Here is a 17,007-nt window from a genome sequence, read left to right on the forward strand (position 1 = left end):
ATTCTATCCCCCTAGCAATAATAGCCAACATTCCATTGGCCTTCTTGATCACTTGCTGCACCTGCATACTAACTTTTTGAGTTTCATGCACCAGGGCCCCCCGATCCCTTTGTACTACAGTACTTTCCAGTTTCTTGCCATTAAGATAATAACTTGCTCTTGTTGAGATACCGCGGCAAACGTGGGAGTCGAGACCAGAGTTAGTAAAACACAACTGCTTTATTCAACCTCATGACAAAGAGGAACTGGAAAAGCCCGCGCATCCACTTAAATACTCCCCAGACAGGAAGTGCTCCCGGCAGCCTGTCCCTGCGGGAAACAAGTTGCTGGAGGAAAGGGCCCCCGGCTGGGGGCATCTGCTTAAACTGTCCGTGCCGCCGTGAGCGGATTATGTCCAGTGGTGGCGTGTCGCCACAGAGCTCCCCCCAGAATCCACGGTGGTCTGATGGTTCTGCCGGAGCGGCTCTGAGAGGTTGCCGGTCTAGTTGGTGGGGCCGGGCGGTTCGCCGCCGGCTGTGCTGGCTTGCTGGCGGGACGGCCTCTAGTTGGAGGCCGGGCCACGGGGACCTGTTCCCCTGGTTCTGTGTGTGCTGGTTTGAGCCAGTCGATGGAGACTGTGTCGACCCTGTCGCCGAGTCGCAGCTTGAAGACCTTGTCCCTGGTTTGTAGTACCTCGTACGGTCCGTCGTACGGGGGTCGCAGGGGCCCGCGGTGCGCGTCGTGTTGCACGAAGACGAAGCGCGCCTGCTGTAAATTTGGCGGGACGTGAGGTGCGAGTTCGCCGTGTCGGTTGACCGGAAGTGGGGCGGACTGCTGAGCGGAAGAGAAAGAGTTGAGCCGCTGCTGTTCAGCCGACCAAGGATGGTAGCCTCCGGAAGGAATTCGCCTGGGACGCGCAGCGGTTGTCCGTAGACTAACTCCGCTGCCGAGGACTGGAGGTCTTCCTTGACCGCGGTGCGTAGGCCTAGTAGCACCCACGGTAGGCGGTCAGTCCAGGTACTGTCCTGCAGGCCGGCGCGGAGTGAGGCCTTGAGTGACCTGTGGAAGCGTTCACACAGCCCATTGGCCTGCGGGTGGTACGCCGTGGTTCGGTGGAGCGTCACCCCGAGGTTGCGTGCTGTGGCCGTCCAGAGTTCGGAGGTGAACTGGGCGCCTCTGTCGGAGGTTATGTCGGCTGGTACGCCGAACCTTGCGACCCAGGTGCTAACGAACGCCCTGGCGATGTCGGCTGTAGTGGTGGAGGGCAGCGGCACTGCCTCAGGCCAGCGTGTGTAGCGGTCGACCATCGTGAGGAGATAAGTTTGGCCTTGCGATGGCGGCAGAGGACCGACGATGTCGACGTGTACGTGGTCGAAGCGGCGGCTGGGTACCTCGAAGTCTCCCAGGGGTGCTTTTGTGTGTAGCTGTACCTTAGCCCGTTGGCAGGCGAGGCAGGAGGTGGCCCAAGTCCGACCATCTTTGCTGAGGCCGCGCCAGACGAAATGCTGGGAGAGGAGTTTGACGGATGCGCGGGCACCCGGATGGGAGAGCGCATGTAGCGCGTTGAAGATGCGGCGGTGCCAGGTTGCAGGGACGACCGGCCTGGGTTGGCCGGGTGAGACGTCGCAAGTGACTGCCGTGGCTTCGGGCCCATGCGCAACCTTGGCTAGGTGTAGCCCTGGCAGGCTGGTAGCCGCTGAGAGGAGGTCTGGGTCCATGAGCTGGGCCACTGCTAGTTGCGCGTAGTCGACCGCGAGGTGGTTCGCGCAGATGGCGGGACGGGAAAGGCAGTCAGCGACAACGTTGTCTCTACCGGAGACGTGCTGGATGTCCGTAGTAAACTCGGACACGGCCGCGAGCTGGCGCTGCTGCCGAGCGGACCAGGGTTCGGTGAGCTTGGCCATCGCGTATGTGAGCGGCTTGTGGTCCACGTACGCGGTGAAGGGGCGGCCTTCCAGGAGGAACCTGAAATGGCGGACCGACAGGTGGAGCGCGAGAAGCTCGCAGTCGAAAGTAGAGCATTTGACCTCCGGGGGGCGCAGTTGGCGGCTGTAGAAGGCAAGTGGCTGCCACGCGCCATTGACCCACTGCTCGAACACAGCTCCGACCGCGTGGTCGGAGGCGTCGGTAGTGAGCGCGACCCGGGCATCGGCCCTCGGGTGCGCGAGCAGGGTGGCATCGGCGAGCGCGTTTTTGGTGACGTCGAAGGCGGCTGACGTGTCAGTGGTCCAGGCTACGTCCATCTTGCCGGATTTACCTCGGAGGGAGTCGTATAGGGGCTTCATGAGGGCTGCAGCGCGGGGGATGAACCTGTTGTAGAAGTTCACCATCCCGAGGAACTCCTGGAGGCCCTTGATGGTTTTGGGGCGGGGGAATTGCTGGACGGCCTGCACCTTGTTGGGCAGGGGGACGGCCCCAGCAGGGGTGATGTGGTGACCGAGAAAATCGATCTCGGTTAGGCTGAATTGGCACTTCGCCGGGCTGAGGATGAGCCCGTGTTGGGCTAGGTGCCCGAACAGGATGCGAAGGTGTTCGAGGTGTTCCTGTTTGGAGGAGCTGGCCACGAGAATGTCGTCTAGATAGACGAATAGGAAGTTCAGGTCCCGGAGGACTGAGTCCATAAGGCGCTGGAAAGCCTGGGCTGCATTCTTGAGGCCGAAGGGCATCCTCAGGAACTCGAACAGGCCGAATGGGGTGATGACGGCCGTTTTGGGGATGTCCGCGGGGTGTACGGGGACTTGGTGGTAACCGCGCACCAGGTCGCCCTTGGAAAAGACGGTTCGTCCGGCCAGTCGGGCCGAGAAGTCCTGGATGTGTGGCACCGGGTATCGGTCGGGGGTGGTGGCGTCGTTGAGGCGGCGGTAGTCCCCGCAAGGGCGCCAGCCTCCGCCGGGCTTGGGGGCGATGTGGAGGGGTGAGGCCCAAGGGCTGCTGGAGCGGCGGATGATGCCGACTTGTTCCTTGGTGGTGAACTCGGCCTGCGCGATTTCCAGCTTGGCTGGGTTGAGTCTGCGGGCGTGGGCAGAAGCTGGGGGGCCGGTGGTGGGGATATAGTGCTCCACACCGTGTTTGGCGGCTTTGGCCGAAAAGGTTGGGTTAGTGAGGGCGGGAAACTCGGCTAGAAGTGCCGAGTAGTCGTCCGTGGCTCTGGCGAGGCAGTAGGTCGTCAGGCCGGCCGAACGGGCCGGGGTGAATGCGCCGGGGATGGGGGCCATAGTGTTGATGTCGACGAGGCGGTGCCTCGGAATGTCGACAAGGAGGCCGTGGACGCGTAGGAAGTCGGCGCCGATGAGTGGGCAGAGGACCCTGGCTGTGAGGAACTCCCAGCGGTAGCGGCGGCCTGCGAGGTCGAGCGTGACCATGCGGGTGCCATATGTGCGGATGTCAGAGCCATTGGCTGTGGCCAGCGTGATACCCCGTGCGCCGCGTTGGATTTCGAGGGCGGAGGCGGGGGTGATGCTGTGCTGGGCCCCTGTGTCGCACAGAAATCGGCGGTTGGTTCTGTCGTCGGTGACGTACAGTAGAGGCCCCTTTTGCCCCGCGGCCATCGCGGGGGCCGGTGCGGGGGGGGGTTGAAAGTGCACGGTGGCGTGCAGCGTTGGGCCCTAGTGCCAAAACGGGTGTGGTAGTAGCAGTGACCTGGAGTGGTAGGGCGGTCGGGCCTAGTGGGCCGGGAAGACCGCGTAGTCGTTGCTGTGAGGTCGGGCGCGACGTCGTGAGCGGACTGCGCAGAGAGCAGGCGGTCGGCCTTTTCAGCTATGTCATTCAGGTCTGTGGAGCCAGACTCCATAATGAGCGGGCGGATGCTGGTGGGGAGCTGCCGAATGAAAAGCGTGCGAAAGAGGGCGCCGGTGTTTTTGTCGTCCGAGAGGGACAGCATGTGGGAAAGCAGATCCAACGGTGAAGCATCACCAAGGCCGGGGAGGTCAAGGAGTTGGCAGTTGCGCTGGTAAGAGGACGTTTGAAAATTATTAAGGAGCGCAGCCTTCAGATGTTCGTACTTGCCTTCCACTGGTGGATCCTGCAGCGCTGCCCAAACATTGGGGACTGTGGCGTAGGTGAGAGAGGAGACGAGGTAGTCGTACTTTGTGGCGTCGACTGTAATGTGTTTCAGCCGGAATCTGGACTCAGCTTGAACAAACCAGGCTTCGGCCAGGTTCTCCCAAAAGTCCGGTAGTTTAACCGTGACTGCGTTTGTATCCGCCATGCTAGCTTAGGATTCGTCCTGAGCGTCGGGGTCACCAGTGTTGAGATACCGCGGCAAACGTGGGAGTCGAGACCAGAGTTAGTAAAACACAACTGCTTTATTCAACCTCATGGCAAAGAGGAACTGGAAAAGCCCGCGCATCCACTTAAATACTCCCCAGACAGGAAGTGCTCCCGGCAGCCTGTCCCTGCGGGAAACAAGTTGCTGGAGGAAAGGGCCCCCGGCTGGGGGCATCTGCTTAAACTGTCCGTGCCGCCGTGAGCGGATTATGTCCAGTGGTGGCGTGTCGCCACACTCTATGATTTTTCCTGCCAAAGTGCATAACCTCACACTTTCCAGTATTGTATTCCATCTGCCAAATCTCTGCCCACTTACTTAGCCTGTCTATGTCACTTTGCAGGTTTTTTATGTCCTACTCACTCACTACTTTCCCTCCCATCTTTGTATCATCTGCAAACTTTGATATGTTACACTCGGTCCCCTCCTCCAAATCGTTAATATAGATTGTAAAGAGTTGGGGACCCAGCACTGACCCCTGCGGAACACCACTAGTTACTGATTGCCACTCTGAGAATGAACCATTTATCCCAACTCTCTGCTTTCTGTTAGAGAGCCAATTCTCCACCCACGCCAGAATATTACCCCCAATCCCGTGATTTTTTATCTTGAGCAATAATCTTTTGTGTGGCACCTTGTCAAATGCCTTTTGGAAGTCTAAATACACTACGTCCACTGGTTCTCCTTTATCCACCCTGTATGTTACTTCCTCAAAGAACTCAAGCAAATTTGTCAAACATGACTTCCCCTTCATGAAACCATGCTGAGTTTGTCCTATTGAATTATGTTTATCCAAATGTCCCGTTACTGTCTCCTTAATAATGGACTCTAACATTTTACCAACCACAGATGTTAGGCTAACAGGTCTATAGTTTCCAGCCTTCTGCCTACTACCCTTTTTAAATAAGGGTGTTACATTAGCAGTTTTCCAATCTGCCGGGGACCTTTGCTGAGTCCAGGGAGTTTTGGAAAATTATTACCAATGCATCCACAATCCCTACCGCCACTTCCCTCAAGACCCTAGGATGTAAGCCATCGGGTCCAGGGGATTTATCCAGCTTAAGTCCCATTATTTTACCAAGTACCACTTCCTTAGTGATTTTAATCGTATTTAGCTCCTCTCCCGCTCGAGCCCCGTTTGTCCAGTGTTGGGATATTCTTAGTGTCCTCTACTGTAAAGACTGATACAAAATATTTGTTCAGCGTTTTTGCCATCTCCATGTTTCCCACCATTAATTTCCCAGTCTCATCCTCTAAGGGACCAACATTTACTTTAGCCACCCTTTTTCTTTTTATATAACTATAGAAACTTTTGCTATCCGTTTTTATACTTTTTGCTAATTTACTTTCATAATCTATCTTCCCTTTCTTAATCAATCTTTTAGTTATTTTTTGCTGTCTTTTAAAGACTTCCCAATCTTCTATCCTCCCACTAGATGTGGCTACCTTATATGCCCTTGTTTTTAGTTGGATACTATCCTTAATTACTTTACTTAGCCACGGATGGCTATCTTTTCTTTTACACCCTTTTTTCCTCAGTGGAATATATATTTTTTGGAAGTTGTAAAATAACTCCTTAAATGTACACCACTGATCATGTACCGTCTTACCCTTTAATCTATTTTCCCAGTCCACTCTAATCAATTCCGCTCTCATACCTTCATAGTCTCCTTTATTCAAGCTCAGCACGCTTGTTTGAGATCCAACCTTCTCACCCTCTACTTGAATATGGAATTCAACCATGTTATGGTCACTCATTCCAAGGGGATCCTTTACTAGGACATTTTTAATTAATCCTGTCTCATTACACAGGACCAAATCTAAGGTTGCTTGCCCCCTGGTCGGTTCAGTTACATACTGCTCAAGAAACCCATCCCTAATACACTCAATGAACTCATCCTCAAGGCTGCTCTGCCCAATTTGATTTGTCCAATTAATATGAGAGTTAAAATCCCCCATAATTATAGCTGTTCCCTTATTACAAGCCTCAACTATTTCCTGATTAATACTCCGTCCAACAGAGTTGCAACTGTCCGGAGGCCTATAGACTACGCCCACTAGTGTTTTTTTCCCCTTATTATTCCTTATCTCTACCCAAACTGTTTCACTATCCTGCTCCTTTGACCCAATATCATTTCTCTGTATTATAGTGATTCCTTCCTTTATTAACATAGCCACCCCACATCCCCTCCCTTCCTGCCTGTCCTTCCTGATTGTTAAATAACCTGGTATGTTTAATTCCCAGTCATGGTCACCCTGCAGCCATGTTTCTGTAATGGCCACAAGATCATACCCATATGTAGTTATTTGTGCCGTTAACTCATTCATTTTGTTACGAATGCTACGTGCATTCAGATAAAGAACTTTCAAATATGTTTTGTGACACTTAGTTCCTGTTTTTTCCCCTTTACCTTTTACTCCATAACTTCTGTCCCTTCCTGACACGTTCTGTTTTTTAATTTCCCCACTGCTACCTAAGTCTATGTCCTTCTCCGTTGTCATTTCTGTTATTTGCTCTCTAGAAACCTCCCCCGCACTAATTAGTTTAAAGCCCTCTCTATCAGGAGTGCAGTGGAGCCAGTAACCAGGGCAATGGGTATCAGCAGGGCAGTGGAGCCAGTGACCAGGGCAATGGGTGTCAGGAGGGAGTGGAGCCAGTGACCCAGGGCAATGGATACCAGGACGGCAGTGGAGCCAGTGACCAGGGCAATGGGTATCAGGACGGCAGTGGAGCAAGTGACCAGGGCAATGGGTATCAGCAGGGCAGCGGAGCCAGTGACCTGGGTAATGGGTATCAGGAGGGCAGTGGAGCCAGTGACCCAGGGCAATGGGTATCAGGATGGAGTGGAGCCAGTGACCCGGGGTAATGGGTATCAGGAGTGCAGTGGAGCCAGTGACCCATGGCAATGGGTATCAGGAGGGAGTGGAGCCTGTGACCAGGGGCAATGGGTGTTAGGAGGGAGTGGAGCCAGTGACCAGGGCAATGGGTATCAGGAGGGAGTGGAGCCAGTGACCAGGGCAATGGGTATCAGCGGGGCAGTGGAGCAAGTGACCAGGGGCAATGGGTATCAGGAGTGCAGTGGAGCCAGTAACCAGGGCAATGGGTATCAGCAGGGCAGTGGCGCCAGTGACCTGGGCAATGGGTATCAGCAGCGCAGTGGAGCCTGTGACCTAGGGCAATGGGTATCAGGATGGAGTGGAGCCAGTGACCCGGGGAAATGGGTATCAGGATGGAGTGGAGCCAGTGACCCGGGCAATGAGTATCAGGAGAGAGTGGAGCCAGTGACCCAGGGCAATGGGTATCAGGAGGGCAGTGGAGCCAGTGACCCGGGCAATGGGTATCGGGAGGGCAGTGGAGCCAGTGACCCAGGCAATGGGTATGAGCAGGGCAGTGGAGCCAGTGACCCAGGGCAATGGGTATCAGCAGGATAGTGGAGCCAGTAACCAGGGCAATGGGTATCAGGAGGGCAGTGGAGCCAGTGACCCAGGCAATGGGTATCAGCAGGATAGTGGAGCCAGTAACCAGGGCAATGGGTATCAGGAGGGCAGTGGAGCCAGTGACCCAGGCAATGGGTATCAGGAGGGCAGTGGAGCCAGTGACCCAGGGCAATGGGTATCAGGAGGGAGTGGAGCCAGTGACCAGGGCAATGGGTATCAGCGGGGCAGTGGAGCCAGTGACCAGGGGCAATGGGTATCAGGAGTGCAGTGGAGCCAGTAACCAGGGCAATGGGTATCAGCAGTGCAGTGGAGCCAGTGACCAGGGCAATGGGTATCAGCAGCGCAGTGGAGCCTGTGACCAGGGGCAATGGGTGTCAGGAGGGAGTGGAGCCAGTGACCCAGGGCAATGGGTACCAGGAGGGCAGTGGAGCCAGTGACCCAGGGCAATGGGTACCAGGAGGGCAGTGGAGCCAGTGACCAGGGCAATGGGTATCAGGACGGCAGTGGAGCAAGTGACCAGGGCAATGGGTATCAGCAGGGCAGTGGAGCCAGTGACCTGGGTAATGGGTATCAGGAGGGCAGTGGAGCCAGTGACCCAGGGCAATGGGTATCAGGATGGAGTGGAGCCAGTGACCCGGGGTAATGGGTATCAGGAGGGCAGTGGAGCCAGTGACCCAGGGCAATGGGTATCAGGAGGGAGTGGAGCCAGTGACCCAGGGCAATGGGTATCAGGATGGAGTGCACCCAGTGACCCGGGCAATGAGTATCAGGAGAGAGTGGAGCCAGTGACCCGGGCAATGGGTATCGGGAGGGCAGTGGAGCCAGTGACCCAGGCAATGGGTATGAGCAGGGCAGTGGAGCCAGTGACCCAGGGCAATGGGTATCAGCAGGATAGTGGTGCCAGTAACCAGGGCAATGGGTATCAGGAGGGCAGTGGAGCCAGTGACCCAGGCAATGGGTATCAGGAGGGCAGTGGAGCCAGTGACCAGGGGCAATGGGTATCAGCAGGGCAGTGGAGCCAGTAACCAGGGCAATGGGTATCAGGAGGGCAGTGGAGCCAGTGACCCAGGCAATGGGTATCAAGAGGGCATTGGAGCCAGTGACCAGGGGCAATGGGTATCAGCAGGGCAGTGGAGCCAGTAACCAGGGCAATGGGTATCAGGAGGGCAGTGGAGCCAGTGACCAGGGGCAATGGGCACCAGGAGGGCAGTGGAGCCAGTGACCAGGGGCAATGGGTATCAGCAGGGCAGTGGAGCCAGTGACCAGGGACAATAGGCAGTCACTGTGAAAGCAATGCTCGAGATGGGATCTGACTATCAGTTTATGAACTTGTCCAGTCGCCATTTCATCTGCATAATTCTTTTATTCATAAACTGTGAACATTGCCGCTGATTTTAACCGCAAATCTTTGCTCTTCTGTGATAAGTGATAATTGTGTCACTGCACCATCCACACTTGGTCCAATATGAGCCTCAGCTCGCTGCCTCTTCTCAGCAGTGCTGTAATCCCCACTCCAGCAGCAACACTCAGCTTTTCTCTACATCTGCTGTGTTTGGTCTCACCCCATCAACGCCTGGGGCTGAATCCCCTCTGATTGACAGTTTCATGGGACGTTCTCCTGCCTGAGTGATACCACCAGGAACACACAACATTGTCCTGGGATGGCTTTGTTTCTAGCACACGGCAAGTTTACAACAGAGCTCCAACTTCTGACTCATCTCATCCCAAAACCTCCCCTCACCTCATCCCAAAACCTCCCCTCACCTCATCCCAACTCCCCTCACCTCATCCCAAAACCTCCCCTCACCTCATCCCAACTCTCCTCACCTCATCCCAACTCCCCTCACCTCATCCCAACAACTCCCCTCACCTCATCCCAAAACCTCCCCTCATCTCATCCCAAAACCTCGCCTCACCTCATCCCAAAACCTCCCCTCATCTCATCCCAACAACTCCCCTCACCTCATCCCAACAACTCCCCTCACCTCATCCCAACAACTCCCCTCACCTCATCCCAAAACCTCCCCTCACCTCATCCCAACTCCCCTCACCTCATCCCAACAACTCCCCTCACCTCATCCCAACAACTCCCCTCACCTCATCCCAAAACCTCCCCTCACCTCATCCCAAAACCTCCCCTCACCTCATCCCAACTCCCCTCACCTTATCCCAACTCCCCTCACCTTATCCCAACAACTCCCCTCACCTCATCCCAAAACCTCCCCTCATCTCATCCCAAAACCTCCCCTCATCTCATCCCAAAACCTCCCCTCATCTCATCCCAACAACTCCCCTCACCTCATCCCAAAACCTCCCCTCACCTCATCCCAAAACCTCCCCTCACCTCATCCCAAAACCTCCCCTCATCTCATCCCAACAACTCCCCTCACCTCATCCCAACTCCCCTCACCTCATCCCAACAACTCCCCTCACCTCATACCAACAACTCCCCTCACCTCATCCCAACAACTCCCCTCACCTCATCCCAACTCCCCTCACCTTATCCCAACTCCCCTCACCTTATCCCAACAACTCCCCTCACCTCATCCCAAAACCTCCCCTCATCTCATCCCAAAACCTCCCCTCATCTCATCCCAAAACCTCCCCTCATCTCATCCCAAAACCTCCCCTCACCTCATCCCAAAACCTCCCCTCACCTCATCCCAAAACCTCCCCTCATCTCATCCCAAAACCTCCCCTCATCTCATCCCAACAACTCCCCTCACCTCATCCCAAAACCTCCCCTCACCTCATCCCAAAACCTCCCCTCACCTCATCCCAAAACCTCCCCTCATCTCATCCCAACAACTCCCCTCACCTCATCCCAACTCCCCTCACCTCATCCCAACAACTCCCCTCACCTCATACCAACAACTCCCCTCACCTCATCCCAACAACTCCCCTCACCTCCTCCCAACTCCCCATACCTCATCCCAACAACTCCCCTCACCTCATCCCAACAACTCCCCTCGCCTCATCCCAACTCCCCTCACCTCATCCCAACTCCCCTCACCTCCTCCCAACTCCCTGCACCTCCTCCCAACTCTGCTCACGTCAACCCAACAACTCCCCTCATCCCAACAACTCCCCTCACTTCCTCCCAACAGCTCCCCTCACCTCATCCCAACAGACCCTGACGTAATTTTAATGTGCAATAGCGTGAATTCGCATCCAGTTCTGGAGTCCTGGATCGGGCCAGAAGAGGCCCATGAAAGTATTAAGTTTTAACAGTTTTGCTATGGTTGCTTGTGGGACCAGGAGGAGCAGGGAAGAACAGGGAGACCTTGGGCCTCCTTGGCCTGAGCGTCCTCTCCACCTGCGGCTGCGATCGGCCCAGACTAGGGTCTCCAACTCTGGTTGGACGTGTTTCTGGAGGTTTCGTCACATGACCTCCAACTGCCTTGCCCAGTCAAACAGACATTTTTTCCCATCTCCAATATTATTTTTAACTAATAAACAAACGTGTTCAAAGAAATTGAAAAAAATTCACAATTGATTTAAAGCCCCCATGATTTTTCTCGCAGCAGTGACCTGGAAGGTGGTCAGCCCTATCCCAGACCCTCCCCCACTCCTCACTTACCTTTCCGGGCACTATTTCCCTGGGTCCCCAGCGGTGGCCTGGAGCCATGCGATTTCCCGCTCCTTCCCGCCAAACTCTATGTCATTTCCGCCGGCTTTGGGCGGAATCAGTGAGGGGCCGATCGGCCCCTGTACCTGCGATTCCCGCCCCAGGTTGAGGTCCGGGCTAGAGGGCCTGAACTGGGACAGTTAGCCCCCTCTGTTCTTTTTCAGACACTGATGAATAGCTGCGGTGTCTTTCTCGAGTTCCTGGCCTAGAAATTCGGTATGGCCCCGCCAGGTCTTTTGCGCCCGAAATTTTGCGCTCGCCAGGATTCCCGTAGCGCCCGCCTAAAATTCAGTTGCGACGGGCCAAGACGGCGGCGGGCGCTATTGCAGGGTTTGGCCGCCTCGCTAGGGGCGATGAATGTCACTTTCAGGCGTCCAGCTCCCGCTGCAGCACCCGATGAGGTGCGGCAGGCTGGGGTACTGCAGGCCTCCTCCTTCTCTTAAGGAGGAGCTGCCTGCAGCCGTCAGATCGCCGGTGGATTCCCCCGGCAAATGAGCCCGGCACCACGGAGAAGTGCCGGGCTCGCGGGACTCAGACATCAATGCCGCGGGGGGGTGGTGCAGGAGTCCGGGGAGGGAGGTGCGGGCAGGCGGCCGCCGGGAAAGCGGCCGGCCGCCGCTCCACCTTTATGCGCCGGCCTTTCGGAGCTGCAAGACCCCGTTTCACAAACGCTGTTTGCGGCTGCCACGGGCGAGGCGGCCGCAACTGAATTTGGCCATCGGGCCGGAATAGCATTGCAACCGGGGCGCTGCGCACACCGATGACGTCATCGGTGCCGGCGCGGCGCTACCGGCTAACGCCGATGTTAGGGTCCATCTGAATTTCGGGCGATAAAAAACTTCAGGCGCAAACCACTTTATAGCCAATAAGTGGGCGCAAACGCAACTGAATTTCTAGGCCCCTGTTTTTATTAGAGATTTCCACCGTGTTTTAAATGTGTATATACATCCCAACACGTTCCTTGCCCACAGGACGCCAATAATAGCTGGAGGGCTCTTCGTGATCGACAAGGCCTGGTTCAACCACCTGGGGAAGTACGACACTGTGATGGACATCTGGGGCGGAGAAAACTTTGGTAAGATTGAGGGAGGAAGATATTAAAGTTGAATTCATATTATTTTATTTCTTATTATACTGTATGGGGGAGAAATTGAGTATAGCCCCGTTTGGGGCGCCAGCCTCACCAGGACGCTAAAAGTAGCGCCCTGGAAACATTCGCGCCCCCGCACCGGAAATTGAGTGGTTGCGCCCCAAAGGTAAGCGCGGCGCTACTGGAGGCACCCCGCATCCCTCTTGGGGTGCTGCGAGTGAATATTGTGGCGCAACGTGCTGCAGCGCCACACGCTGCGGCACGTCGCGCTGTGGTATTGCAGGCCTACCTCCCCTTCTTAAAGGGGAGGGGCCTTGTGCAGTGCGATCTGGGGCCCAGCTGGGCCACCGAGGATCGGGAGTGCAGGCTAAAGAGCCCGGCACCGAAGAGAAGTGCCGGGCTCTTGGAGCACAGCTGGCACTCTGCCGGGGGGGGGGGGCGGGGGGGGTTCGCAGGCAGGTGCTGGCAGGCGGCCAACAACAAAAGTGGCCGCCCCGCACCTCGCCTTTAATTTGCGCCGCCTCCCTGGCCGCAGGTAGGCCCCCCATATCCCGTCGGACATAGCGTCCGGCGGTAAATCAGGGGGCGCTGCCGAATATCGCGGCCGGGGCATCAGCGGGGCGCTGCGCACACCGATGACATCATCGGCAGCGGCGCAGCGCTAACAGTTAGCGCCACCACTAATGTCCCGCGGAATTTAGCGGGAGGCATGGGCGGTGCCGCGCCCGGGCGCCAGTTAGCTTGCGACCCACTTAAGGCGCAACCAACTGAATTTCTCCCCCTATAAGCTTAAGGGTCATTAGAAGCCTAACAGAAGCCTGATCTGCGTGGGATTGGTCTACAGGCCCGCTTTATTTAAATTAATTCTCGGGATGTGAGCGTCACCGGCACTTACTGCCCATCCCTCGTCGCCCTGAGAAGGTGGTGGTGGGCCTTCTTCTTGAAATGCTGCTCACAGTTTTGATACAATTGAGTGGCTTGCTAGGCCCCTTCAGAGGGCAGTGAAGAATCAACCACGTTGGTGTGAGACTGGAGTCACATATAGGCCAGGCCAGGTAAGGACAGCAGATTTCCTTCCCTAAAGAGCATTTGTGAATTAGTTGGGCTTTTAGGATAATCTGAAGCTTCTTTGTCACTTTTACTAATACCTGCTTTTTTAAAACTTATTTAAATACTCAGACTGCCCATGGTGGGATTTGAACTATACATTCTCTGGAATACTAGTCCAGTAACATGACCACTACACTATCAAACCCATTTTGAAGGAGGCTAATTGTTGTACCAGAGTCAAGTGTGGCTAAGCCAAGAAAACTCTCTCTGAGCCCCGTTCAATGCTGAACTGATCCCAGTTGAGATGGGAGTTGGAGCTCTACAGTTGACCTCAGTCGCCTGGGCTTAAGGGGAAGGGAGAGTCAACCAGGGTCTCTGCTCCTGATCGCTGTCCTGTGGCCGGTGCTAGAATGTGCACATCGGGGGTGGGCGAGGCAGGGTAAGGTGGGTGGGACTTCTTCCGTCACAGCCTGACCCATTTTCCTGACTCGGGTGGTCATCATGGATCGGCTCCCAGCGGGATCTCTGCCAGCGGGATCTCTGCCAGCGAGCGGCAAGGCCGGGAATTTCTGGCGGTGCGGAGCGAGAGCATCACTGCAGCACCTGAAGAGGCGGAGGCAGGTTAAAGGGGGGGGAGGGGGGGAAGGGTGGAAGAGCCTCAAAGAGGGAAGGTGGAAATTTCCACCGAGGCCTAAAAAGGTAGGATTTTTGGGCCTACGCGGAGGGAGAGAAGCCAACCACTAGGCCCTCTCCCTCCATTAGCCTTGCTACTCCAGGCCCACTGACACCTTCCACCAGACTGTCCCTGGTAGCGGTGATGGCAAGGGCTGGCGGGAGGTTAAATGTACTGGGTTAGGCTCCACCCACCTCCCTACCAGCATTTACATTCAGTGTGTCGGGAAGGGCAGGGGGGGTGGTGAACAGGGGAAGGAAATTGAGGTTGGGGAGGAGAGGTGGCAGTAGGCCTCAACGCCCTATTTTCCATCATTTCAGCCACAATCTCGCCCAATAGCGGAGGAAAATTCAGCCCCAGGCTGGGATCGGCGGCACAACTGTGAGGCCTTATGTGGTAGAATAGCTTGCTGAAATTCACCATCTAGGTTGACATATGAAGATTGGTGTTTGGGCGAGGTATTGGTGGCCAATACCTGGGGCTGGGGCTCTTTTCTCTAGGAAAGAGAAGTCTGACCAGACAGAGCTCTTTAAACTTATGAAAGGGTTTGATAGGGTAGATGTAGAGAAGATATTTCTACTTGCAGGGGAGACCAGAACTAGGGGCTAGCAATATAAGAAATCCAATAGGGAATTCAGGAGATACTTCTTTTCCCAGAGAGTGGTGAGAATGTGGAACTCGCTACCAAAAGGAGTGGTTGAGGTGAATAGCATAGATGCATTTAAGGGGAAGCTAGATAAGCACATGAGGGGGAAAAGAAGAGAAGGATATGCTGATAGAGTTAAGAACATAAGAATTAGGAGCAGGAGTAGGCCATACGGCCCCTCGAGCCTGCTCCGCCATTCAATAAGATCATGGCTGATCATCGACCTCAACTCCACTTTCTTGCACTATCTCCATATCCCTCGATTCCCTTTGTGTCCAAAAATCTATCGATCTCGGCTTTGAATATACTCAACGACTGAGTATCCACATCCCTCTGGGGCAGAGAATTCCAAAGATTCACAACCCTGAGTGAAGAAATTCCTCCTCATCTCAGTCCAAAATGGCCGACCCCTTATCCTGAGACTGTGACCCCTAGTTTTAGACTCCCCAGCCAGGGGAAACATCCTCTCGGCATCTACCCTGTCAAGCCCGCTCAGAATCCTATGTTTCAATGAGATCACCTCTCATTCTTATAAACTCCAGAGAATCTACTCAATCTCTCCTCATAGGACAGTCCTCTCATCCCAGGGATCAATCAAGTGAACCTTCATTGCAGCCCCTCTAAGGCAAGTATCTCCTTAGGCAAGTTAGATGAAGAGGGGAAGAGGGGTGGGAAGAAGCTCGTGTGGAGCATAAACACAGGCATGGAGCTGTTGGGCCGCATGGCCGGTTTCTGTGCCGTACATTCTATGTAATTCTATGCAATTCTTGCAGAAATGTCCTTTCGTGTGTGGATGTGCGGTGGGAGCCTGGAGATCATCCCCTGCAGCCGAGTGGGCCACGTATTCCGCAAGAAACATCCCTACGTTTTTCCAGATGGCAACGCAAACACCTACATCAAGTACGTTCCCGAGCCCGTAGGTGTCTACGGTGGCCTCTCCGGGTCAAACACAGGGTCCCTCTTAAAGGGGCAGTACCTTCTTTGATATAAAAAAATTATTTGGATGAGGAGAGCAGCCAAGCACCGTTTTAATCGCGGTGACGTCACGTGGGCATGACATGGCCGTCTGTTTCACCGCTGTTTGCGACATGTGCGTTTGTGAATTATGGCAAAGTGGTTTGCTGAACAGCTGTGTTTTTGTGTGTGTGCGGAAGAGAGAGAGGCCCCTTTAAGGGTTATGGTATGGGAGGTAAAAACAAATATGATTGTCACAAAGTGATTTTAAAGTTCTCTGAAGTGACTGGGTGATGGTCTGAGCTGTGAAGCCCACCACAGTCGAATAGGCTGCCGACACTGAGTGCCTCGGCTCATAGACATGAAGAATTGCTACTTGGTTGACCAGGGAACTGAACTAGGGGAGGAAAAAAGCTATCCTCAAAAAAACAGCAGAAATCCTTGTCGGGATGTTTTGAAAGCTGCAGAGGAAATCCATCGCTGGGGGGTAAGCAGTGATTGGACAGGGCCGACTGAATTAATAACATATGCTATATTGCATAGGCCAATTTCTTAAAGGGAAAATCCATCTACTGAATTGGCAAGTAACCCTAGATTTGTATAGTGTGCGCTCACAGGGGCCTCTTATCGATTTTAAAACAGTTGGCTAGAGGCAGCCATTTTGAGTAGGTCCCCCTGGAATTGCAAACCATGTTAGAGAACTGCAGGTGACAGCAGTCAGCCGACAGGCACCTTTAACTAAAGGGGGGAATAAAGACAGGAAAGTGCTGGAAATGCACAGTGGGTCAGTCAGCCTCTGGACAAGAGAGAAAGAAAGAAAGGACTCGTATTTCTCTCACGCCTTTCACCACCTCAGGACATCCCTAAGTGCTTTACAGCCAATGAAATACTTTTTTTTGAAGTGTAGTCACTGTTGTAATGTAGGAAACACGGCAGCCGATTTGCACACAGCAAGATCCCACTAACAGCAATGTGATGTTGGTTGAGAGATAAATATTGGCCAGGACACCGGTGAGAACTCCCCTGCTCTTCTTCAAAATAGTGGCCATGGGATCTTTTACGTCCACCTGAGAGCAGACGGGGCCTCGGTTTAACATCTCATCTGAAAGACGGCACCTCTGACAGTGCAGCACTCCCTCAGCACTGCACTGGAGTGTCAACCTAGAGAAGGCAGGTCAGACTGGATGACTAAGCAATGGACGATGGGGGTCAGGGTTGGGAACCTGTGCAGGGAGACAGAGGAAAGGGAAGCAAGGATAGAAGCAAAAGAAAGGAAGGAGAAAAG

The 17,007-nt window shown here is 54.6% G+C and overlaps 1 protein-coding gene across 1 annotated transcript in view; it reads left to right on the forward strand.

Moving 5' to 3' along the window:
• The window catches only part of LOC147113121 (polypeptide N-acetylgalactosaminyltransferase 14-like), a 327,805-nt gene that overhangs the window by 225,606 nt on the left and 85,192 nt on the right, over window positions 1–17,007 (forward strand). The window contains 2 exon segments of the mRNA XM_085998011.1: window positions 12,281–12,384; window positions 15,542–15,668. Of these exon segments, the coding sequence (XP_085854137.1) occupies window positions 12,281–12,384; window positions 15,542–15,668 (231 nt within the window).

The sequence above is a fragment of the Somniosus microcephalus genome, chromosome 9 (assembly GCF_052327205.1).
Source record: "Somniosus microcephalus isolate GS21.2 chromosome 9, FLI_Smic_1.0, whole genome shotgun sequence".
Classification (NCBI taxonomy): domain Eukaryota; kingdom Metazoa; phylum Chordata; class Chondrichthyes; order Squaliformes; family Somniosidae; genus Somniosus; species Somniosus microcephalus.